The sequence below is a fragment of the Stylophora pistillata genome, chromosome 2 (assembly GCF_964205215.1).
Source record: "Stylophora pistillata chromosome 2, jaStyPist1.2, whole genome shotgun sequence".
Lineage (NCBI taxonomy): Eukaryota > Metazoa > Cnidaria > Anthozoa > Scleractinia > Pocilloporidae > Stylophora > Stylophora pistillata.
In genome coordinates this window covers 7,541,193-7,567,765 of record NC_142520.1, presented here as the reverse complement: position 1 = coordinate 7,567,765, position 26,573 = coordinate 7,541,193, and the positions used below count along the sequence as shown (strand labels likewise).

The 26,573-nt window shown below is 41.1% G+C and overlaps 2 protein-coding genes across 3 annotated transcripts in view; one reads left to right on the top strand and one right to left on the bottom strand.

The window, feature by feature from the left end:
- The window catches only part of LOC148736918 (uncharacterized), a 700,731-nt gene that overhangs the window by 585,502 nt on the left and 88,656 nt on the right, over positions 1-26,573 (top strand). The gene's annotated exons all lie outside the window — the stretch shown is intronic.
- On the bottom strand, positions 2,964-26,277 carry LOC148736923 (polycystin-1-like protein 2). Its single transcript, XM_088749208.1, has 11 exons — positions 25,820-26,277; positions 24,842-25,445; positions 21,630-21,806; positions 20,903-21,028; positions 20,407-20,592; positions 19,887-20,135; positions 11,823-12,554; positions 8,282-8,515; positions 6,663-7,919; positions 5,707-5,875; positions 2,964-5,318 (listed from the first exon to the last, which is right to left on the bottom strand). Exons 1-11 carry the CDS (start codon positions 26,275-26,277, stop codon positions 3,610-3,612), a joined length of 5,901 nt encoding a protein of 1,966 aa, XP_088605334.1. The 3' UTR covers positions 2,964-3,609.

Below are 26,573 nucleotides of genomic sequence, written 5' to 3'. Positions count from 1 at the left end.
TCAAGCTTATGATATGCAGAGGTTTCTTCTCGTAGAGGCCAGTATGTTTATGTTCAAGTATGGTTCTTGACTTGATGACAAGTCAAGTATAGTTCTTGACTTGATGACAACCCAATCTCACTTTTAAAGGAGATAGTGTGTAATGGACAAAACAATAATCGATCACTTCTTACTGATATAAGTCACAATTATTTTCTTCCCTTTATAAACGGACCAAAAATACACCATGCATCCATCAAATAAATAAATAATAAATCGGAACAACTGCAGTTGGAACATTCGCACCGCTCGTCGAAAAAATTAAAGCCCAACAACATAACTTACCGGAGGACTCGGCAGTAAAGTCATCAAAACAGACTTCCCAGCATAAGAGGGACAAAGACTTCAAAGAAAGGGTGAATAGTGTTTATGACAGGGCACCACTTAAGACCAGCGAGCACTAGATCTGGCTACCGAAAAGGGTTCATCGGTATGGTTAACCGTCCTTCCCTGACAAGAGCAAGGACATAATCTCAACAAAAGAGAATTCCGAGAAGCTATTAAATTGCGATTCGATTGGCAATTCGAAGATATTCCTTTCAAATGTGCTTGTGCGGACGTGTTAACAGTGGACCATGCAATGGTCTGGAAAAAGGGTGGCTTTATTATACAGCGCCACAAGGTACTTAGATACTTAGAAGCTGAGCTTTTAGGAATTGTCTACAAAGATGTGGAAATCGAACCCCAACTCCAAGACACGACAGGAGAACAGCCAACATGGCGCAAGATGCTAGGCTAGACACTCATGCTCGTGGTTCTGGGAACACAATCGATCTGCATTTTTCGATATTCGAATTTGTCACCCAAACGCTGAATCGTACAGAAATCTGAAACCGCAGCAGATTTACGGCATGCATGAGAATGAGAAGAAACGTTCTTACTCAAGACGTGTTCTAGACATCGAACATGGTTCATTTACGCCTTTTGTGTTTACTTCGACTGGTGGAATGGGCCAAGAATGTTTGAGATATGACAGTCGCCTTGCAGAACTCACTGTAGACTAGAAAGGAGAACACTATTCAAAGACAATTTCCTGGATCAGGGCAAAAACTTCGTTTGCATTATTAAGATCCGCCCTAATCTGCCTAAGAGGATCCAAAAAATTAGAAGGCCCAAATTGGATTTTACTAATGTAGACCTCGATATTCAAAGCTCAGAGGCTGCCATTTGTCAGTTAGTTTCAATTTTTTTTAGATAATTTGTTAGTCGACATTTTCATGTATTTTCGATTTTTAAAGATTTTATTTTAATTTTTTTGTAAATATTTTTTTTGATTAGAGTGAATTATCGTTATCATAGTGTCTATCCTCTAGTTTTTCTTACATTTCTTTTTAGATATTTTAACACATTTTTTTCAACTTTCAAGCATTTTATCATAATTTTTGTTATAATTTTCTTGTGATTATGGTAAACAAAGGATTATATTCGTTTAAAAAAAATAAATAATAATAATCTTTATTTAACGTGGAGAAACACTTGCCTGAAAGCTAGTTTACAGGTTTTCCACCAAACAGCTGAAACAAATATTTCAAATTGAAAATAAAATTATTAAGAATCCCATCTGGCCGAAGGCAAACCAGTTGGCTATTTACAAGCATGGCCGAGGATTTGAACTCGGAACTACCGTGAAACAAATCCAGGAATTGGTAAGGACGAGACTCGAACCCGGGAGCGAGTCCGACACACGGATCACTCGGCTACAATGCCTTTGCTGCAGGTTGTAATTGTTAACGTTTATATCGTATCCCAATACCTTCGTCGGCATGGAAAGCAGGATGAGCAAGAAGGGAGGGGAGGGTGGGGGGCGTAGAGGAGTGGGTCAACACGCTAAATCATAGTAAACTTCCAAACCTTATGACACACTAAAAATTTAACATAACATAGCAAAACTTCCTCAGTGGCACACTCTTTTATGACAGACTTTACATCTTTCCCATTTCATACGGTCATATGGTAAAGCGACGAACTATGATGTGCTACCACCATTTTGTTTTGTTTTTTTTTTAAGAATAGGCCTTCGCCGTACGCGTCGCAAGCTCCGCTTTAAATTACACAATTACTCGGGAGTTAAGAAATGTTCGCTTTTTGATCGGATTAAAATTAGATATTTTCTGCAGACAAATACACAAGTATGCTTTACAAATGGCAACATTGTAGCTGTTTTAGTCGTTTTCACTGATTATGCAATATCTCCGAATGGCGATGAAAACTGTTATTTGTGAGTGCAACCGAGCTATTTTGCCTCAATATTGTATTTATGGATCAATTAAACGATAAATAACTGATCAGGTGAAACAATTTAATTTTTATTATAAATTTTAAAGATTATATATTCGGAATCTATTTACTCTACATGGCGAATTCATTGAGAAATAGGACTATTAAAATCGACGACGGGTGTCATACTGCTGTCATGGGATCGATGGAAAACATAAATACTATACTAGGGACCTTAAGGTTTCACCAGGGTGGCGTCCTACAGAATGAGTTCGTTATCACTATAATTCCATGAGGACGCGTGAAATGGTCCTGACTGGGATCAATCATTATTTAAAGCCTGGGAGGAGAGGGGCATATTAGAGGGGCTTCCTCGGTTTTCAGGGTGAATCGACGGGGACTCAGTCGTCACCATCAAATTATAAAGTGAGACTAGAAAATTTCAGTTAAAAGCTTTTGAGCAGACTGTTACGACAAAACGATTATGAATTGAAAACGCCAGTTCATTTTCAAAACTGCATGATTGCGTCCTTGTGGCTAAACGTCTTCAAATCATTTTGCATCGTCTCCCAATTAAAATAACATCTTAAAATGCGGCGAACCACACGTCCTTCTCTATTCTAAACATCCTCCCAGTGTCTATCTCATGGAATCTTGGACAAGCATATGGGGGAAGTTGTTCAACACGTTACAGACCAGCAACATGATGCCACTATTGCATACAAAACTTTATTTCCGTTCGAATTTCAGGATAGCATGGTGCTAGTTTCTCCGAACAAAAAAGATAAATAAATAAATAAATAAATAACTTCGACTCAATGAACACGCCTATTGAACTCCCACCATTACACTACAATAAATGATACTGAGAAAAATGTTGAATAAGATAATATGAAATCACCAGTTACTGAGTTTAAAAGTTATCAACAATATTTACAGCAAGTATCACGAAGCTCTAAGATTCAAATATCATCTTTATAATATCTAAAATCAATGAGAGTTCGCCCAAATTTGTCAACTGTTTCTTCTTTTCGCAGCAGAATATAACAGGTGGAACATAACATAACATAACAATGCATAACTACCGTAATGTTGTACTGTTTTAAACGATGACGGAGTTCATATCTTGAAGACAAGCCATATTAATACACAATCATTTGGCTCAAATGAAAAGTCGTGTACAAGTTCTTCCTCTGAGATCAGCTCAGAAAACTGTAAAAAAATGTTCAGTATTGGTTTTTTCCTTTTTCCTCGCCCCGATCCCGCGACACGCTGAGCAGGAATTACTTGCGCGTTTGCAAGATGTCTTATGCCCAAGTATCTGTCTTTCATCTTAATGTTTGATGCAGTTCTTTACTTCCCTTCACATTTTCTTATCATTCTCTCAGCCTTGAAGTTACGAGCCTCTGCTGTTTTTAATAAATAATGAAAATCTTCGTCTTCTTCTGAGAACCCTGACAAAATTCTCTCCAGCCGTTTTAACAGGTCGTGCTTTCTTCTACGTAATTTACGGAAAGAGGACTCTACGACATCCTCTTGGAATCGTACTTTCTTTTTTACTGAATGTTTGCCGCATTCGTCATTGCTTTCATCTCTCAGAGATTTTAACATCTTGCTTATCTTGTCAAAAAATGGTTGTCTCCCCGTGCTGCATTGCTGTTTATTTTTTGTTCCTCTCGATCTTGTCTCTCTAAAAGCTACGATAGCCTGACTTATCAAATCAAAGTTCAGATTCGAACTGTTCTTGGAGTCAAAGCCAACATTTCCTGATTCTTTGTCTTTCACTTCTTCTGATTTTACGGAGGCTCTCGACTGTTTCAGTGTGTTACTAATTGCATCGAAAAATTCTCTTCTCTCTTTTGATGTCGACCTACGCTCCTCATGGATAAGTTCATACAGCTCATTTTCGTTCACATTATTCTTAGCATCCAAGAGAGCCTGGTTGATTATACCGATGAAAAAGTTCATGCAGAGGATAGTTAGAGTGAAAAGAAGTAAGAACGCAAATATTTTGGCGTATATGGTATTAGCTTCTGCAAGTTCAATGATTGATCTAGCTTTCACTCGACCAAGAGCCAGCTCAAGTTGGAAATAAGCTCCTTTTAGTACCGAAGAGTAGCGCTCAGATACAGAGCCAAACATCAAGACACCGAAGTGCAAAAATGCCACAAAGAAAATAACTAAAACAAAGATAAACGAGGACAAAGATCGTGCAGATATCTTCAATGTTTTGGAGAATAGAGCAACATGGCTGTTAAAGCGAATGATTCGCAAGAGCTTGGTAGTGACGAGGAAAATAAGGATACCAAGGACGGCATTTTCCACTTCTTGGCAAGTGATAGCTTCTTGGAAACTTGGATTTGCGTAAATGTTGTTATGCACTTTGCCAATGGTTGAAATGACTATACTCTCTCTTATTATGGACATCACCACGGCAAACAGAGAGAAAACAATTTGATATATTTCGATCCAGTTCCACATGGACTTGAAATATCGAGAACGATGATTGTAAAGCTTGAAGCTTTCTCTCCCAAAATACGCAAAAACAGATGCAATGAACAGAAACGTGCAAATCAAATATAACTGATACGAAGAAGTGTCAGTAGGATCAATTGATAGAATATAAATTTGCATCGAAGGTGTTTTCAGCCCAGATGCTTGAACCTCGTAGAAGTATGTGGCAACACCTAAAGTACTTGCGGATGGACTAAACGTAGAAAACTCTGCGATGACTGCTCTGGTTTTTCTGTCAAGCCAACTGTTTTTTTGTAAATCTGTTACTATGCTGAATCCTGTATGATTCTGATATCCGAGGTCTGCTACAAATCCTCCTCCATGATAATACGAGAACTGTCCCCACTTAGGTTTAGTCTCAGTTTCGTCAACGTGTTGATATCGCCATGGCCTCGGGCAAAGTCGTAGTAATTCGTCATTCCTCGTAGCATTGTCAACAGGCCTCCAGCCTGGTTTATTGTACGCGGTCTTGTCTTCGTTCTTTATCGAGTATTCCTCGAAACATTCTTCGAAAAATGTTTCCAAATAGTTTAGGACTTTACATTGTGCTACATTTTGGAAAAGAAAGGACTATTATCAGGAAGTTTGTTTCGGTACTCATTGCACTCAGCGGTTTGTATCATTTCACACTTTTAAATAGACATGGACATTTCTGTTATGAAAAATTAAAGATGTTTGTAGAACTCTTAGAATTTACCTACAGGGGAAAGGAATGCCATTCGTTGAACCCAAATTTTACCTTGAATAAAAAACGCAACTTATCTGCTGATCACTAACCGTAAGAATGGTGAAAGGCCGAAGGATTCGACACTATTATTTCACTATCAGAGTCGGTTATATTTGTGTGACTATAAAGTGGAAAAAGTGTGTGTGTGTAAACAGCCTTGTCAATGAGATGCAAAAAGTAAATAAATAAATAAACAAACAAAAACTTACTCGATTTCACTCTGAATTGCCTTATTCGAGCCATGCCGACAAGAATAGAGTGTTTATTACCAATGTACATTGTTTGTTTCTCCTCTTGACCGTTGTACCATCTGCCAGAAAACACTCCTGGGATGAAAACTTGCTGTAACCAGTTCCAGTACATAATGTTGTTTTTCACCTGAATCAACACAAGATCGTCGGATTAAATATATCCCGTTTGATTTATAGGTTTAGCAGTAGGGATAGATTATTAGAAGTTCAATCCACACAAACGAGTAAGTTTTTTTTGGGCCCGTTTTTAGAGTATTGCTTCTAATTGGCAAAATTATTTCTATTTCCAACGGCACCCCACTCCCTCAGAAATTAATTTTTATTTATTTATTTCAATGCTGTTTGTGTGAGTTAGCAGCCGCTTTCTAAATCTCCTCTTTAAACCCTGCAACTCCCATAAGTGATTAACATAGAAAACTTTCCCATGATATCCATACATTGTTCAGTAAACAGGTAATGAGAATGCTCAAACTTATCATGAAGAAGTTGATGCTTTGATCTAATACCAAAGTCTTGTAAGTAATTAACGAGAAATGTGTAGCAGCCAGAGGGGAGAATTAACAAAATGTTCTTGGGAGTTCAAGGGTGATAGAATGTCAATCTTTTTATGGGATTATACTACTCCGCTTGAGTTTGAGGCTGCACACTGCAAAGTCTCTTGTTCCCTGTCTGTCACATGATATTCTTGCTCAAAACGTCAATCACCAGAGCGAAAAATGCCTTAGCTAATCCCTGAATTGTTTGTAAACATTTTTTCCAGTTCTTGAGGAGGCTGGCAAAGTCAATGTTACCCCTTGTATACTCAATTTTGACCCCCACATAGGAATAAAAGTTGTAAGATAAATCAAACACGGAAATCTCAGTAATGGATTAATCAAAATTAAAAAAAAAAAATAAAAAAAACCTTTACTCACCTTGTGCAAGTTTGGTAGTCCATCTCGAATTGATTTCGTCATCATGTACCGATGGTCATTTTTGTTTCCATAGCACACTACCATTAGCAAGAAAACGAAGACCAAGTATATAACCACCTCTGTGAAGTAACGTGTCAGGTTCTTTTTCTTAGCTTGTCTTCTCCTCATCTTTTCCACTTCAGACAATTGCAGTGGCCAAAACTTTTGTTTAGAGTAGCCAGTCTTCACTTGCTGAGGGCTTTCAGAGGCATGTACTTTTGATCTCTTTCCTTTTATCCTTAAAATGGCCGCGATAGTTAAAGCTGTGAAGAACACCTTTAGTGGTTCCTTGATTGTTACGTCCTGGGCAAATGAGATAAGCATCGAAGACAGCCACTGCTCGCTGACACTCTTTTCCCAAGTTAGGCTGTAGAAGATTGAAAACGCAGCCGAAACAGTACAAGAACAGAACAGCAAAAGCCAAGCGATATCAGTGATCAGGGTACCTTTATCACAGTAACCGTTGTTGGTTGCAGACTTTTCAGCTCCTTTCCGAAAAAGTAACGCTATGACAATGTTTATGGGTGCAGCAACAAGTATGCTTTCAATGCCAGTCACAACTTGTCTCCACGACATTTTAAGCGGTCCAACTTGAATAGGCTGTTCATAATTTCCTTCTAAATTATAGAACATCGCGTTAGCAAACATGGCTGTCAAAAGCACTGACAGACAGCAAGAAAGCCGTTGTACTCTTGTAAAGCGGCTTCTTCGTAGCTTCGCTGCAACTGAAATCCAAATATGCCACTCCGAGAGGCCTCTACTCCAACGTCTTGCAACTTCACTGCCAAAATCCAATTGATTTGAGTTCTTGTAAACTGTTCGCTCGATGCGCCCGTCTCCCCGCTCAAGAGCAAACCACTGACTCGCCATAAATGTCCAGGACTGGTGAGATTGTGCGTCCCGAATCAGAATTTCCTCTAGAAACCACGAAGGATTATCTCCAAAATTATCATGACCAATCTGTAGTTCTTGAATCGAACCAAGTGATTTGTTAACATAAAGTAGAAAAACATCGGAATTACCGCGAGAGAATAACATATTAACTGCACCAGGCTCTTCTTGGCTGAGATGAAGAATGCCACTCTTTCCTTCAGAACCGTAAATCTCCAAAGCAACATGAGCAGTCGTGCCCGAGTTTTTCCAGGCCCCGGTAGTAATCACTATTTCGTATTCATATGTACTATTTGGAGAGGATGGAAGGTGGATCTGTAGTTCTCTCTAGAAAAAAAAAAAAAAACATGATAAAGCATGAGTTATTTACATGGCTAGCTAATTCATATTCTTCATTAGGGTTTTTGTTCCATTCCAAAAATACATAATGAACCCTGAAGACGGTTTAATCTAATCGACTATTAATTCCCAATAAAAGAATTCATCTCAAGAAACCTTTAAAGCAAATAATGAAAGAAGTTGGTAGCTTGATCTATTAGAAAATTTTTAGGACTTATTTACAAGAAAATGTGTAGCAGCTCGGGGTGGGAATTAACAATCAGATCTTGAGAGTAAACAGTTATACAGTGTACTGGAGAGAAAACGCCGCTAAAACAATGGTCACAAGCAAAGTCTGGTTTTATACTTACATTTTTTGCGTCTTCCATGTCGAATTTCCTTACGATAACTAGTGCAGACATATAACACAATAAAATCACCGCTACAGCCACAATTACTGCAATATTTCCATTCTCTGGTAACTGCTGGAACTCGACTAGAACCTTGTCAAAGTCAATAGGATTCGGTTCAACTAAAAGACTTCCTCCAAATGATGTCAAATGATTGCAGCTACAACTTATAAATCCATCTGATGCTGCTAAAACCTGGAATTACAATATACGGAAGATGTAAATAATAAAAATTATCATTGTGGCTGCCACTTCTAATCAATCTCTATCTTTCCTTTTTAGGAAGCTTTCCATGTTGCTTTCGCTTTTGCTGGTTATCAAATTTATTCGTCTTTTTACGATAACCGGAACCAACGGAATATGTTATCGAATCAAAGTTGGCTTGAATGCAATGAGAAGCCTAGTGAGTAAAGATTACTACCATACCGCAGTAATTTTGCGAACATTACTCAGGATGGAACGAAGTATCTAAAATGTGTTGAAAGCAATGCCAAATTATAGCAACAAAATATTTGTCCTAAAATATTTAAGAGCGGCCGTCTGTAAATATAGCCAGGAGGTGTGCAATATAAAAAAATCGAAAGTCCCCTAGATTTGCCAGAATATAGGTCTGGATGCACTATTTCTAGAAAAATACTTTGAGTTCAATTGCATTATAATTTTTCGCGAACGGCGGAAAAGTCGGTCGGTTTTGTGGAGGGTAAAATCGCACCTTGGTAAGTGGGATGGGGTTATATCAAGCTAGTCCAGCGAAAGAACAAGCTTTCTTCTTTAAACAACTCCAGTAAAAATTTTCGGATACATAAACTACGAAATTTTAGGACCCCAAACAAAAGTGACTAAGATGTCAAAACGCGCCATTCTTTGTCACGCAATTAGAGGAGAAATATAAAAAATACGCACGTGGAAAAGACAACAGGCCGCTTTGGGAGCGAAATATCACTACCAATCTGAGTAAAAAGCTAACTTTGATCAACATTTGTCGTTTCTGCTGCTCAGGTTATTTGAGATCTAACATTTTAGCAGTTATTTTCGAAACAAAACAAGCCAAAATGCACCATCGTCCAGTTCGAAGCGGCCGAGGACGAATACAAACTGTAAAATAAATGTGTTTGCCAAAATTACACTTTGATTTGAGTATTGTTTATAAATTTGTACCTACTATGCATCAGCGCCAGATATTGATTGCGTATTCGCTGCTGTGACCACCCTCCGCTCTCTAAAAATGTTCAGAAAGGATTGCGTGACATGCAGACCCACAAGTCCTGGACCACAATTACAAGAGCACGTGTCTTTACCACAAACACTGGCACTCTTCCCATGATTCAGTATTATTTCTTTGGGAACGCTGAATTATGCTTGAACGCTCTTGGGGGGACTCGCATATGAAAATGCTTGTAATAACTAAAAGCAAGTCTTTATCCGCTGTCGTCACTATGGTCAACAACTTGATTTTCTCATACTTTTATTAATTAATGCAGGAAAAATAATTCGGGAAAAAAAACTGAAGCAAAACTACATGTACTAGGCCTTCAGTAACCATCATTAGGTACCTTATCGAGTTATCTTATTGTTTCTACGCTACATAACGTCTACAGAATCAATAAGAAATCGTGAGAAATATTGAGATGTTACCTGCCCTAGCGAGAAGGAGATCTGCCTCCGTTTTCAAAGTTGAATCAAAGCAGTCATAGAACTTCAGGTGACTCTCGATGTTTCCTTTGCAGGTTTCTATCGCCTCACATAAAGTATTTGTCGGGTTAGAACTACTGCATCCACAAGGCCCTCCAACAATTTCAGAGTAGCCACAGATTGCCATTACATATACAGAACTATGCAAAAGCGCACCGTGGTACATATTATCGACGCAGCAGTAGTCTGATTGTGTGTCACTCGTAAAGACGTTCATTTTATTTGTGTATAAAGAAAGTGTCAAAGTGATTGTCTCAGTTATTGCATGCTAAGCGCTAGATGTTTGCTCATGATTCCCAGACACTTGTACACAGGACAATACCTATCTGCCTAAACCTTCTCCTATCTAACAATGTGGGAAGCTTACAGCTGCAAAAGTAGAACAACGTTACAAGCAAAAACACGATAACATGACAAGTAAACAATGTGTTCCTACACCAATAAAGATGTAGAAAATTGCCACTGATTAGATAAGCTTTGAAAGCTTATCTGATAAGTCTGAAAAATAATGTCATCAGATTAGTGAATGGAAAAGAGGAGGCGGTGCCCTTGCCGCATGTCACGCAATCCATACAGAACATTTAGATCAGAGGAGGGCAGTTAACGGTTGCGGCTTTTGAAGCGAATACACAATCCATGTTTCTGCGCTAATGAAGATGTTACAGACCACTGATGAGATAAGCTTTGAGAGCTTATTTTATGAAGCCTATAAAATGTCAATAGATTAATGAATGAAAAAGAGGAGGGGGGTGAATAAAGGGAAAAATTCCCCCCAAAAAGTATTCAAGCATAATTCAACGTTGCTAGACGAAAAAAAAAAAAAAAACTGAATATTGAGGTAGAGTGCTAGTATTTGGGGTAAAGACGCATGCTCTTCCACTTGTAGCCCAGGACTCGAGCCCTCCTCTCACGCAATCCTTAGTGAACATTTCGAGACAGCGGAGGGCATTTCACGCGGCGAATACACACAATCAATATTTGGCGCTGATGCATGGTATGTACAAATTTATAAACAATACTCAAATCAACGTGTAAATATGGCAAACATATCTATTTTACAGTTTGTATCTGTCCTTGGCCGCTTCGAACTGGACGATGTTGCATTTTGACTTGTTTTGTTTCGATCATAATTAGCTTTTTATTCAGACTGGTAACGATGTTTGCTCCCAAAGCGGCCTGTTGTTTTTCTACGTGCGTATTGTTGATTTTTCACCTCCAGTTGCGTGACAAGGAATGGTGCGTTTTGATCTTTGAGTCACTTTTGTTTGGGGTCCTAAAATTTCGTAGTTTGAGTAGCCCAAAAACTTCATTGGAGTTATTTGAAGACTACACCCTGTTCTTTTGCTGGACTAACTTGATATAACCCCATGCCATGTACCAAGGTGCGATTTTACCCTCTTAAGTTTGGCATATTTTTGTCCGCCAAAATGAGGGAAATATTGGAAAAAGCCAAAAACTCCCCAAAACTTTAGACTGCGACGGAATCAAACAGAGAACACTTCAGACTGTTTGTAAATAATACGTGTTCTTTTCATTAGGAAAATATTTGGTCACATGTACTGTTTTGTTTATTTTCAAGCGACGTTCAAATAATGGTCGTCTAAACCTCGTGAAGCTGACGTGAGAGACACAAAATCAGGATTTTGCCCCAGTTTGCGAAAAATAAAAATGCAATTGAACTCAAAGTATTTTTTTCTAGAAACAGTTCGTCCATACCTGTATTCTGGCAAAGCTTGGAGACTTTCGATTTTTTCATATTGCACACCTCCGCGCGATATTTGCGGACGGCCGCTCTTAACTTTACACCTACCCGACAGCCAGATGATATCCACTTTTCAAATTTTTCTGACCAGTAAACACAACTGCCTAAGGTCATCTTTAGAGTATAGTTCTGATCTGTTGTGGAATTATAAACTGGTATCACAGGTTTATTTTCACCCTTGGGTGGGGTGGGTGGTGGATCTTTGACTTCGACGCAGGAACGCTTCCCTCGCCTTTCTCTAACACAAGATCTTTTCTGTCTTTTGTGAGGTAAGTTCTCTGTGGCGTTGACATTTTTTACACCAAGAAAGTATTTTCCCGAATGCTGTGCCAGTACTTGTATCGGTGCATGTGGATTCAAGGAGCAGACTGTTTGTCCTTGACTTTCGCCATGCGCACTTAGCATCCAAACACACTTTTTGTCTTGAGAGATTGTGGCATTGAGGTCGTGGTCTTGAGATGTTGGCCGCTGACCATAACGCATATAGACAAACAGATATAGGGTTGGGTCTTGAGCTTTCATTTCCAGGATCAGCAAGGTGTTTTCATATTTGACGTTTATCTCGTGGAAGCGTATATCATTATTCTTCGTGAAATACCATGACTTCTTTAGAGAGTCTTTTTGAAGTTTCGGAGGCGTAACGATGACGATGTCTTCTGCGAGATTTGATACTTTAATAAGCTCGCTGTCGTTGTTTTTCAACTTCAGGGTTACAACATCAGAGTCAACTCGCTCCTTTGTGTCGTCCCAAGTGTAAGGGTTGTAAGAGAATGAGAGCATCTAAAAAAAAGAATAACAACATTTAGATTTTCGTTTGTTTGTTTGTTTGTTTTTACAAGGTATTTGGTCGTACTATTAAAGGTAAGCTAATGCACTGATGAGGTTCAGAAGGCCGAAACAGTACTGTCTGCAGTTAGATATAGCTCTTTGGCATAATAAAGCTTTCCTTTCATGTCTGAATTGAGCACTCCACTAGGATGGGTCATGTCATGCAATTGCGCGATGCTCACTGTTTACTAGTTTAAGCACTCTGGCATTGCCTTGGTGATACCGAAACAGGCTTGTAGGGATAAAAACGTAGGCGTCGTATATATATATATATATATATATATATATATATATATATATATATATATATATATATACATACATATATATATATATGCCTTAGGGTTAGGGTCCACCATTATATATATATATATATATATATATATATTCTGTATGCGCATATATATATATATATATATATATATATATATGTAACTAACTGCAGACAGTACTGTTTCGGCCTTCTGGGCCTCATCAGTGCAGTTTTTTTTATGTTTAAGGTGGACGGCCGGGCCCCCGATGAAGGGCGTGTGCAATGCCCGCCGACCAACAGGACTAATCCCACCCATGGCTTGCGTGCAATGCCTTAGGGTTAGGGTCCACCAGAAACGAGGGTCACCAGACGCCAAACTCGCTGGGGAATCGAACCCCACCTCACAGAAACAAAAATTGGGTACACAGAACTAAAACGAACAAGGACAAACAGACCAGTGCAGTACACCAACAAAGGAGACCAGCACATGGACAACAAAACAAATACTCACGAAAGGCTACTGTGCAGTGCACCAACAAAGGATACCCAGCACAAGCAGCGGACAGACACACTTACAAAGTAGACAGAACGAACGATACTAGCCCAGTGCAGTGCACCAACGAAGGAGACCCAGCACATGGGTTACGAAACAGATACTAACAATTAGGCTACTGTGCAGTACACCAAAGAAGGAGACCCAGCACAAGCAGCACAAAGACACGCTCACTCAAGCAAAAGATCACACGTCACTCAAACAAAAGAAGAACGAGGCTACTGTGCAGTACACCAATAAAGGAGACCCAGCACGAGCAGCACCGAGACACACTCACTCGAGCAAAAAAGGAAACTAAATAACTACGGGGAGCGGGACTAAATGGAAAAGACAAGGGAGTCGTTTACCACTGAAGCTATGATGCCACGGGCGCCCCACTGACGATGGAAGACGCGACGACGCCTGTCAGACTTGCACCGCCTGAAGGAAATTGGTAAATAAAACTTCAGGCGGGCCTTGATAGAAGCAATCACCGCCACAGCGCCAGGACGAACGTTACGGAAACGGAAATCGTTCCTACTCCGCCAAATACAAAACTTAGAAACATTGAGCAGATAGACAAAGACACGCGGGACAGAAACCAGTTCACTAGAGTTGAAACCAAAAAGGACGTGACGTAAAGAGATGGCAGGACACATAGGAGAGAAGGAAAACAGCAAGGACTGGACCCAGGCGAGAACACTCTGAGCAAGTGGACAGTAGAAGAACAAATGCTTGAGTGACTCGACCGTGGGTCCACAAAAACACGAGAGAGGAACAGATAAACCAAAAGAGGAGAGACGCCGGGCGGTGTACAGGACGCCGTGCGCAATCTTCCAATTTAGGTCGATGACACGACGGTCAAGATAAAAGAAGGATAGGGCACGCCACGTGGCAGGCCAGTCAAGGTTGGGATAGATGAATAGAAACTTAAGGACACAATAAGGCTGGACCATGTTCTCAGAGAGAAGATATAGGTAGCAAGACTTGGTAGACATAGTAAGAACGGGAGAACAAACAAGAGGGCATGAAGAGCCGTAGACTAAAGAGTTTTTTGACGTGGCGAACGCCCCGTCGAGCTTACGCCAGGCCAAAACCAGAGCTTGATAGAAGGGCGGCAAGACCCTGAAGTCGAAACTAAAAGGACGAGAAAACACAACAAGAGGAGAGACACCAAACAAAGAGTTAAACCAAAAGGACATGAGAGCGACCCAACTGGATGGGGAGGAGACGAATCTCCTCACCCATTGACCAAGGAGGGCCCTCACCTTAGACTGAATATTAACCACAGAAAAACCACCAAAAAGGGGAGATTGAACCACGGCCGAACGGGAGACGAGCTCAACCTTGCCAGACCAGAAAAACGAGAAAACAAGACGGGAAAGCTTCGCCTCCACCCAGGCCGGCATGTGGATAAGAGAGGCCACATACCAAACCCGGGAGAGGGCGAGAGCGTTAATGACTAGGGCCTTGCCATGAAAAGAGAGAACACGAGAACGCCAAGACTTGAGAACACGGTCCACCGCATTAATGCGAGGACGCCAGTTGTCTTCATCAAGGTTACCGGGGCCGACAAACACCCCCAGCACCTTGAGCTTAGCAGGAGACCAGTCAAAAGGAACCGGGGGGTCCGTACGACCCCGCCAACCACCCAACCAGAGACCCTTGGACTTAGAAAGGTTGATCTTAGATCCAGAAGCTAGTTCAAAAAGCTTGTAAGTCTCAAGGGCAGCCAGAATGCCAGAATCAGTGGTAAGGATTAAAGATGTATCGTCCGCGTACTGCGAGATGGGAGACAGTACGGGACACCCAGGGAGAGACAGACCCTTGATACGGGGGTCTGCACGGATACTACACGCAAGAACCTCAGACACAAGAACATATAGGAGGGGAGAAAGAGGGCACCCCTGCCGGACACCACGAGAAAGGCTAAAGAAAGGAGTCAGGAACCCATTCACATTGACCGCGCTTTGAACATGAGTATAGAACAAGTCGACCCACGCGACAAAGGAAGGGCCAAAGCCCATGGTGACAAGAGTGGACCGCATGAAGCCCCAATCCACACGGTCAAAAGCCTTCTCTTGATCGAGGGACAGGATGGCGACAGGGGTGCCAGAAGACTCAGTATAGCTGACAACGTCTCTAAGCAGAGCAACATTTTCTCCGATAAAACGGCCGGGGACTCCGCATGTTTGATCTCGGCTGACAACGAGGTGTATTACCCGGAGGAGACGCCCAGCTATGGCACGAGAAGCAAGTTTATAATCCACGTTTAGAAGAGATATGGGCCGCCAATTTTTGGGGTCAAGGCGGTCCCCCTTCTTGAAAGACAGAGTGATGATACCTCTGCGCTGAGAGAGGGAGAGAAAACCAGAGGAAGAGCATTCATTAAGAACAGAAACAAGATCAGAGCCAACCACGTCCCAGAAACGGAGATAGAATTCCATAGGCAGGCCGTCTAAACCAGGTGCCTTGTTACGAGCCATGCCCTTGAGAGCGACGAGGACCTCTGGTGATGTAAGAGGGCCCTCACAACTGTTGGCCTGATCTTGAGAGAGAACAGAAGACAAATTTTCAAGAAGAGAAGATTGAACATGAGGGTCAGTAGGAGAGGCTGTATAAAGACTAGAATAGAAGGAACCAAGAGACGCACAGAGATCGGCAGAAGACGAGACGATAGAGCCATCAGGCTCTCTCAGCGCAGAGATATGACGGTCAGCGGAACGTTTTTTCTCGAGACGAAGAAAATACTGCGAGGAAGACTCACCCTCCTCAACCCATCGGACTCTCGCACGCACCTGAGCCCCCCTCGCAGCATGGGAATCAAGCCGGGCAAGCTCAGAACAAGCAGACCGCCAAGGGTCAATGCAGGAAGTAATTCCAGAATCAACTTTGGCCTGAAGATGCTGGACAAGACGTACCAGGGCATCTCTGGATGAAGATGTTGTGCGGGCTTTATTTGCACAAAAGCGGATAGTAAGCCCCTTGATTTTACTTTTCCCACGATCCCACCACTTAGCTAGAGAAGGAAAGCGGGGGATGGCAAGGCGCCAAGCAGACCATTCATCACGGACTAGTTGCCGATAGTCCGGATCGTCGAGGATGGAAGTATTCAGCTTCCAGTAGCCTGGGCCAGGTGGAACGGCATCGGGAACAGACAGAGATAAACACAAACCGCGATGGTCCGAGAACGGACACACATACACGGAACAAGACGACACTGATGGGACCCACGCAAATGGGACCCCAAAAAGGTCAATACGCGACGCTAAACTGCCATTCCACCTGGTCCAGGTGAACCCAGGAGTAGTGGGGTGGAGATAACGCCAGATGTCAATGACGCAGGACGCCTCAAAAAGATGGTTTAGTGTGGGAGAACTATCTCCAGACAAGGAGGCGGGGTCTGGGCCACGCCTATCTCGAGCCCTATCAAATACAGCATTGAAATCTCCAGCAAGGACCGTAGGGATGGAAGGGTCGATCCTTGAATGAAGGCCATCGAAAAACAGGTCTCGTGCAGGGTTGCAATTAGGAGCATAGACACAGACAACTCGGAAAATTTTATCATGAAACGAGAATTCACATTGTAAGAAACGACCATCAGCAGACCAAGACTTTAGAAGGGAGATAGAGGGACGATAGAGAACAACACACCCACAAGAGTGAATAGAACCCGGGGCTAGCACAGACAAGAAACCAGACGAGGAAAACCACGATGAACATTCAGTTAAGGAAACACAATGAGTCTCCTGAAGGCAGATAACATCCACCTTCACCGGGAGAGAGCGCAACCATTGCACGAGACCATCACGCTTCGACCGGTCCCTGATGCCATTGACATTCAAAGTAAGGAGAGACAAAGCCATGAGGAAGAGATGGATGACCCTCATGAAAGCCAGGGCTGGGGCTGGGGCTGGGGTTTCCCCTTCCTACTGGGAAGATTGGGGACAGCCCTCGTACGCTTAGAGACCGTACTCGCCAACTGAGTATGAGAAGGAACCATGACACGTTTCTTAGAGCGTTTCCTGGAGACAACTTCAAAACCGTCCGATGACATGCTCCTCGTGAGAGGAGAGGAGAATTCAGAAATATCAGGAGACTCTGAGCCCTGAACAGGGGTAGAGTCCTGAGAGGAGAATTCGGTGATATCATCATCGACATTAGTGACACTTTGGCCAACACTAGTATTAGTGGTACTTTGACCAGACTTAACTATTTTACTGGTACTTTGACCAAACTTAACTAATTTACTGGTACTTTGACCAGACTTAACTATTTCACTGGTACTTTGACCAGACTTAACTAAAGAACTGGTACTTTGACCAGACTTAACATTATCAATAAATAATTCACCGGTACTTTGACTGGAATTAACTAAAGTACTGGTACTTTGACCAGACCTAACATTATCAATAACTATAGGACTGGTACTTTGACCAGACATAACACTATCATTAACTAAAGGACCGGTACTTTGACCGGACTCACTATTATTAACTAAACTGGTGTTTTGACCAGCGATACTATTATTAGGAACACTATTTATTTCTGAGGCCTCAGATTGTTTAGGAACGTTATTTAGATTACTGATTTCATTATTACTGGCTTCGCCAGGAGTAGAGATAACCATTTCTTCAGACGGAAGATCAACAGATTCGTTGGGTGGACAAGGAACGTTACCCGGCAGATTTGCCACATCTCCAGAAGAAATGGGCGGGAAATCAGCGGCCGGGGGAACAACATAGGGCGTAGAGCCCCAGACATTTCCGGTACGGCGGGAAGGGCAGTTACGGGCGAGATGACCAGCTTCCCCACATTCCCTGCATTTTCCATTGAAGGGACAGTCAGCAGCTTTATGACCCATGGTTTTGCAGATAGAGCAGAATGGCTTGATACCACGATACCAAATGCGCACAGGGTAACCGTCAATGGTGATTTGTGCGGGGATAGGTTTCTCCATGGACATGGTCAGAATTCGCGATCCAGTAAGAAGATGTGGACGCCCCATGAAAGCCTGACGTTTGCAGAAGAAAACTTTGCCAAAGGTCTTGAAGTCCTTGCACAGGATCTCGTCATCCCCTTCAGCGGGGTAGTGATGGATATAGACGAGCGTGTGTGGACGATCGGAATTGGTGACACTACATTCCACACCATCGAGATTTATAAAACCGGACTCAACAAGACTCGCCATATCGTCAGGATCTTTGAAAGTGAGGCGAATAAGGCCTCCCGGAACGAACTGAACGGCAGATAGTCTATTAAGGTCAATTTCCTTTTCTAACATTTTAAGAACAGCTGGTCTAGGGTGGACCGTAACTGCCGCCGTAGCATGGACAACACAAGTTCTAGCACATATTAACATTTTGAAAAGGAATAGGAAGAGAGAAAAAAAACAAAAAGGAAAGAAAGGAGAGAAAAAAGACTACAACAATTGCCAAAAAAGGCAAAAAACCCACCAAGTTCAGCAAAGCTGAAACCTGGATGGGTTCCCAACAAAGTTCGGACCCACCGAAAAAAACCAAAAACGAGATGGGTGACCGAAAACAACAAGACAAAAAAGACTGGCGTTCCACTCCCGGCAGGTACTTAGCACAGTCGAATAAATTTGAAAAATGAGAGAATACTTACAAATCCTTTGCCCACGATGAGGTTTCGGACCAACACTTTCCCTTGCGAAGATGAAATCCCGCGTCAGGTAAGTAGGGCGCACACTGTTTTGACCTTTCTGGGCCTCATCAGTGCAGTGCTCATGCTAGGATGGAGGAGAACCAATATGGTCACCCCAAACGATCCAACCTTTGTGGTATCGTCTAAGCCATGCCAGAGTGCTCAAACTAGAGTACACTAGCGAGCATGCGCAATTGCAGAGCAATGACTCATCCTAGTTAGAGTGCTCAATTTGGACATGAAAGCAAAGCTTTGTATGCCAAAGAGCTATATATGTATATATAATGTGTGGTAGGCGAAAAAAAAATACATATACATCCCTACAGACCTGTTTCGTGGCTGCCCACTCATCAGGGGATTTTAATGGCAGAATAATGCGGTACCATCGCTTTTATACTAATTGCTAATTAACATGTTTATGCATAGAAAAGAAATCGAAGCCTACAACCACTCCGCTCTATGTCCACAGCAAATCTAACCACCCCCTCTGCATTAAAAAGAACATCCCTGAGGTTATTAACAAAAGATTATCTGAAATCTCATCAGACGAGGAAGCCTTCAAAGAAGCAGCACCACCCTACCAAGAAGCGTGAAAGAAAAGCGGTCATCCATACACCCTTAGACTCACCCCACCACAGCAGCCACGAGAATCTACCACTAACAGGAAAAAGAGACATAGGAACATAATTTGGTTCAACCCACCAATTAGTAAACATGTTCAAACCAACACAGGAAGAGAATTTCGAAAGTTGATCGAGAAATGCTTGAAAAGAATACTTGCCCGATTAGGCTAGAAATACATCGAGTCTGCGTTTACGGCATGAATGCCTACCTGAGCATCTACAAAACTTGTTTTATTCACTCCGGTGATCATCAATTGGCTATCAGACGGTAACTTAAACCGCCCTTTTCCTGCTTTTATTTCCAGTCCTGAAAGTCTTTGGAGGCTATATCTTCCAAGTGTCATAGACAATTGACCTGCTGTGATTGATATCGCTTTTTCATCAGGGACAGTCAAGGTCAACACTGAGTCTGCAACGTTCTCGAGGACCTTCATAGAAATCTTTACCAACATCTTACCCTGTAGAAATGACATAAATAAACGTAGAATATAAGCCCATTATGAGTCGTCAAAAGTTTGAAACAAAATAGTTCGGAGTCTGAATGAAGGAGGGAGTGACAATGAAGTAAATAGCAATCCGCTGCGGACCATTTACCAATGAATTAAAAAGTAATGACCATAGGGTGAAAAGAGAGAAAAGAAGGATTTGGTCGCATACGCAGATACGTAAAAAAGAAAGTTTAGTTTATTAGTAGACTTTTCGACACCATCTAAACCTACATTACAATACCTGTTCTTGAAAACTTGATTCTGAATCCTCTGAAGCAATCACTGCTGCTGCCTTCAAAACGCTATTTAAACATAAAGCCAAGTTTTTCGCTGACTCAATTGCCAGCTGTAGGTCTGCAATGTCTTTTTCCTGGGCAAGAGACCCTAGGAGGTACGTCATTGAACGGACCGCAGACAGGGAGATATTCTGTGGAGTGCAAATTAAATTGAGCGGCTGAAGTTGGTTTATATTTTAGGTTTTGTTCTCATTGACCTTTGGAGAGATGTTCTGCGATGAACTAGCAAATGTAAGTTTAAAATTATAATAACTAGGCATGAAATGCTTTTTTATGTGTTGTCTTTCATTTTGTTTAATCTTTGTTGTTGTTGCTGTTGGGTTTTGAAAAATGTCATAGTATAAAAAGTCGACATAGCGACCAAAGTTATTCAAACATTAGTATATTGTGCATACCACTCCCCTATTTTTGTCCCATGAAAAGCAATATTATGTAACCTACCAGTGACACGTGGTTCACTTTATCCAAAACCTGAAGAGCAGAACCGATAACTGATGAGCTTTGAAGCAGGTCCAAGACATTTTTCGCTTCCAACGAAGCAATTTTTTCAACGATGTAGTCCATTACCTTGAAAGTGACAAACATGTACAACTGAATATCATTTTAGGCAGGAAAGAATCAAGCAAATAAACTATATCCCACACCTGAGGCTCATTCCCAAGGAAATCCTTCTGAAGGTATATTTAGACTCAGGTCACCCGATGATAATGCTACTGACACCCATCAAAGTTTTATATGCATTGGATTGGTCCTAAGACAAGTTCGAATATACGTCCGAGCCGAAACTAAGGAATGTGTGTGGGTGATTTACGCTAATGGAATTTTTTTTAAAGTCAATTTTGAAGACGTTGAAAATACTCGTTTGAATTCAATTTAAGGCTGTAAAGAGTTATCTATTTTATTCATAAGAAGCCCTTTTGGTATGCCCAAATGTTCAGACGCAAAAACAATGGAAAGAAGACATAACAAACGTAGCCATGGTTCTTGAGCATCAAAAATATTAGATATTAGAAATGTAATCCTCTGATTTGCTAAAAAAAATATGCTTATTCACTTAATATAATACATTTGTTTGTTATTGGAAAGTTAATATTTCGATTTTTGTTTTCAATCATGATGAACTTGATTTGTTTCACTATTTAAGTTTGCATTAGTCTTTTAAAACTACCATGTATCTCTCCTTCAAACTCATTGAAGTTTCTTGCAAAACTGATTGTAGGACAGAGTTCGCAATTAGCGCCGCTTTTCTCAGGTTTCCATTATTGATGAATTTATTGAATAAACTGTCATCTGCTGTGAGAAGGTTTATGATACCATCTGGCTTTACTTGCTGAAGTGGCTTGATCTGAAAAATTCAAAAGCAGGTATCGACTTGGTTACATGCCTTGTTGAAATGGCTTGCTCTGAAGAAAGTCGAAAGCAGGTATCGACTTGGTTACATGCCTAAAGAGAGTTTGACAGCATAACTAACCATCATTCCACGAGTGCGTGTTGGATATGAGATGATAGATAGACAACGAGGCACGTAGCACCGTGTTGGCTATAATCATCTCATATCCAACAACCGCGAGTGGAATAATTGTTTTCTTTAAATTATAAAAAAAACATCCTCAGATATTAGGCCCGGTTCAAACGTATTTTGAATTCTCGATGTGTGCACTGCCACATTAGCGGTCAATTTTTTACTGGGGTAGACAATTGAGAGTTGACTAGACGAGACAAATTTACGCTACCCACTTCCCCGAAGCGGCTAAATCAGCGTTTAATTTTCCCTTGGGGTACTCCGATGACAATCTATCTGTCGTGTGCAAATATGCGCTACCTACTCTTCCAAAATAACCGAATTGTGATGCCAAAAATTTTTTTTTCCGATTAGTCACGAACTTTTTCGCGTCGCTTCGGCCAAAGTCCCTCAGCGCTACAAAGAACAAAAGGACTATTGTTTACTACTTAATGTGTGAATTTGAGCCGGAACAATAGACCATTTCTTGATACGTGTGCCGAACTTAGAGAGTTAAATACATGTGAGGTACGACATTTGAATCAATTAAATTCGACAGTTTTACATTAAATGCGACTTTTTCTGTATTTGCGACTGAAACAGTCGAAGACTCGACTTAGGTTCGACTATTGATTCAAACGTCGCATCTCACATGTGCCGAACTTAATGAGTGAATTATAGGATATTTAGGCAGAGCCCCATACCCATGGAATATGGTCAACATCTTTTCCTTTCGTTGTCACGTGACTGAGCGAGCGTACGTAGGTACGTAAGTAAGTGCCCTCTGTCATGTATGCTATCACGAAAGTACTAAATGATCAAATTTGAAAATATGGCGTCCGCGCGGCCGAACCTCAAAATTCACCCGCCTCTTGGTTAGCTCAATTCGTAGAGCGCCGGACTGTTGTGCGAGAGGTCGTGAGTTCAAATCCGACCGGACCAACACTCATAGTCTTTAAATAACTGAGAAGAAAGTGATGCCTTTGTAATAATACCTGCAAATGGCTAGACTTTCTAGTCTTCTCGGATAGGGACGATAAACAGAGGTCCCATCTCACCAGCCCTTGTATGTCATAAAAAAAAAACCCACACACTGTTCGAAAAGAGTAGGGCACCTAGTGCCCTGTGTTTTGGTCTATCTTTGTGAAGTGTCTATCAAATTGATGGGGGGTACTGCGCCTTTGAATATTGTATAGAAAGGGCGCAATATAAATAAGGAATTCATTCATTCATTTTGAAATATGATCCACATGCCCATTTGCACACAACTGAAAATATTTAGCGATTTGTATCTTTCATTTTGATTTTTTAGTTAAAACGTAATATGCACATATCGCTTTTCTCGTCGGAAATAAGTTCTCTAATTAGTCTTCTTTCGCTGGAGCTTGTTTTTTGGAAAAGATGCTTTTTAAAAAATTACTGCGCATTCTGTTTGCTTTCTTGGTTTCTCCAAAATTTTGACTTTTCACAGGCACGTGTTACACGTAAGTGCCAATGGGGGTTAATCTATACTAAATGGATTTTTGGCTTGAATTTTAATATATGTTAAAGATATTTTGTTGCAAAATTTTCACTTTTTAGTGGGAGCTCCGCTTTTAGGCTCGGCTAAATCTATATATTATGATTCATTTATTACCCACAAACCGCCAGGAATTCTGTTTATGCCATGCTGGAAAAAGCCAAAACAGCACAAAAAAATGGTGGGAGACGAAGGAATTCGAAGTTCTTGCTTTGCAAAGACAATATATAGTTGTTTGAGGTGCGGTAATTACTTTTCAGGTGTTCGGTTTTTGAAAACGAAGAGGGCACTCCTGGGTGGAGAGTAGGAAAATCTGTGGCATATTGCGATTCTTGTTTGAATGAAATGATGGGACGTGAATCAAGTCAGATTATCATGACGAAAAGCCAAGATGACGAAGCAAAAACAAAGAGCAAAACAAAAGCATCAGTTAATTAATTGAGCAAACGCTCACTCAGGGAAGTCTTCGTCACGGTCTAGCAAATATGTGGTGCGCCCGGATATATTGACAGCGAACAGAGTTAAATTCAACAGAGCTGAATTTAAGAAATGGTAAACACCACAGCGTGCACTATTGAGTTATGGATGCACGCGGGAGGTTGCTAAGCACAAAAGATGCGTAAGAGTCTAGCTTCTTGAATGCTTAGCAAACCTCCCAAGTGCATCCATAACTCAATAGTGTACGCTGTGGTGTTTACCATTTGTTTTATAACATAACATTGATACATTGTAGCTAAAGAGTTCCCTTTTATTTAACAAATCTTACGCGACCAGAAAAAACAAGCATGCGCGGAAAAATAGTCTTTGCATTTGCTCACGTCAGCAGCGTACACCCATGGGCAAATGAAGGACGCTAAATTGACCAATCAGAGCGCGCGCTTTACTTTGATTATGTTATAATTGACGTTTGAATTAAATGCCGGATTTAACTATTTTAGTCGACTATAATAGGAGTTAAGTTCGGCACATGTGAAATTCGACATTTGAACCGGGCCTTAGACAAATCTTCTCGATTGTATTTTGTAAGAAACCGGTTGTTACAAAGTGCAGATATTAGATTATGGTATATTGGCTCACATACCATAATGCCTAAGTCAATAAAAGGTCTTGAATTGCATTATCCAATGCATGATCCACTTTTTAATGAACTGAGTTGATGATATAAACTGGTCACCGTAAAGAGTTTTTAAAAACCATCTTGTTACACTCCCCCACTGACGCAGTACCACAGTTTCTTTAGAACTTTACTCTCTTCAAAGAGAATTTGACCTTCTTAATCTAAAATAAAAGCGATTAAAATGAATTCAAGTATTCTCACTTAATCTCTTGCTTGACATTAAGTTAATGGCTATCTGCCTACCTGGACTGTCAAAGGAACTGGGGAAGAAGAAATTCCAACGTTGTCAGTCACTGTAACGTTGAACTTGACAGTAAAGTTATCCGCCTTGTTCCCAGGCGGTATCCAAGAGGCAGTTATCGTGTTGCTAGGGCCACAATATAACACACCGTACAGACCGTTCTGTAGCCTGTATTGAAACTTGTAGGACAGAGGGGTGCTGTCACTTTCCCAATCGCTACAGCTCAGATTGAAGTAAGTCTTTTGTAAGATACCGCTTGGCGGAGTGATCGAGCATTCTCCTCCCGTTGGGGGTAATGCCGTGGAAATGTCGTAAGCACTCATTCCCCATACATCGTCCTCAGTTGTAATGAATAATGCCAAGCGGTAATTATTTCCACCAGTAAGGGAGCCTCCTTTGATAACAATAGTGCTTGAATTCGGTGGTGTACTTGTGATGTTTCTTAAATCATGTTTCCTTTCCCAGGCGATGGAGGCGTTTCGCTCTAATTGCTGGTAGAGTATCCATTCAAAGGAGGATATTTTAGAGCACTGTAATCCCCGACACGAAGATTGGACTCCACGTTTAACCAAGGGATTCATTTTAGGTTGGCAGTTAAAGAAACATCTAGAACGAAGCAAAAAAGATCAGACGACCATTCAGTGTAGAAAGGGTTTGACCTCCTGTCGTCGGACGAGAGTATGTTAGTTATGAATTACAGCAGCAACAGTAACTTCGATATAACATGAATAAGTGCACGTGCTAATGAGGTCACTTCAACGACAATAATGGCAGTGTCCGCAACAGCAATATCATTAACAGTAGTAACAAGGCTATAAAAAACGAAGACAGCAGAAGCAACGGAGGATACTAACAAAGCTGAAAAGAAAACAGGGAGCAGAGAACAGCAAGGTCAAGTACAAATAGAGGTATTAACGACTGCAAAAAAAATAACAGAAAAAACAACCTGAAAACAGCAAAAGACAAAGTGAACCCCTAACCTTTGATATATTTTGGGGGGGTCTCCTTCTAACAAATGGATTACTTGATAAACGGTGGAAATGCGAATGTCCTTGGTCACTTCTAGTTTAACTATGTAGGTCTGATTAAGAGACAAAGCTTCAGTGTTTAAGGAAATTGTTTCGCCAGATTCTTTTCCATAATAATTCAGAGCTAACTTGTTTACTGCCGCAAAGAAAGATTTCTTCGCTTTCCGCTCCAGGTGTTTGCTGGAGTTGTCTGCTGTGATTTTACTATAATGCCAGGTAAAGTTCATTCCTGATCGGTTGCCATGTGCAACTTCCGGGTCATACGACAGTGAGGCATTCAACGTTATGTTTTCCTGGAGTCCTCTGGTTACCTCAGCGCCACCGGAAATGACTGCAACAAGGTCCTGTTTTGTTTTTCTAGACTTATCTTCAGTTTTTGGACCAACTGTCGGCTTTTTCTCTAAATACATGAATGACAAGAAACGTAAACCGGCGGCGTAAAAGTAGGAAAATCTAAGCTTCTCATCATTGCTCAATCAGCAAATACTTGCACGAAACTGATATTTTGTACTTGTAAGGATCCTGTCAGTTTCATAACAACACAGGTTTTACTGAGTGTGTACAATATCAAACATCGTTAGTGTTACGACGTGCTTAACCTGAAGTGGGCTATGCCAACGGACACTATTGGAATATATTTATATTTTTCTCGAATTTTTAAACAAATACTTAGAACATCCTCATTGTAAATTAACAGTTCCCTAAG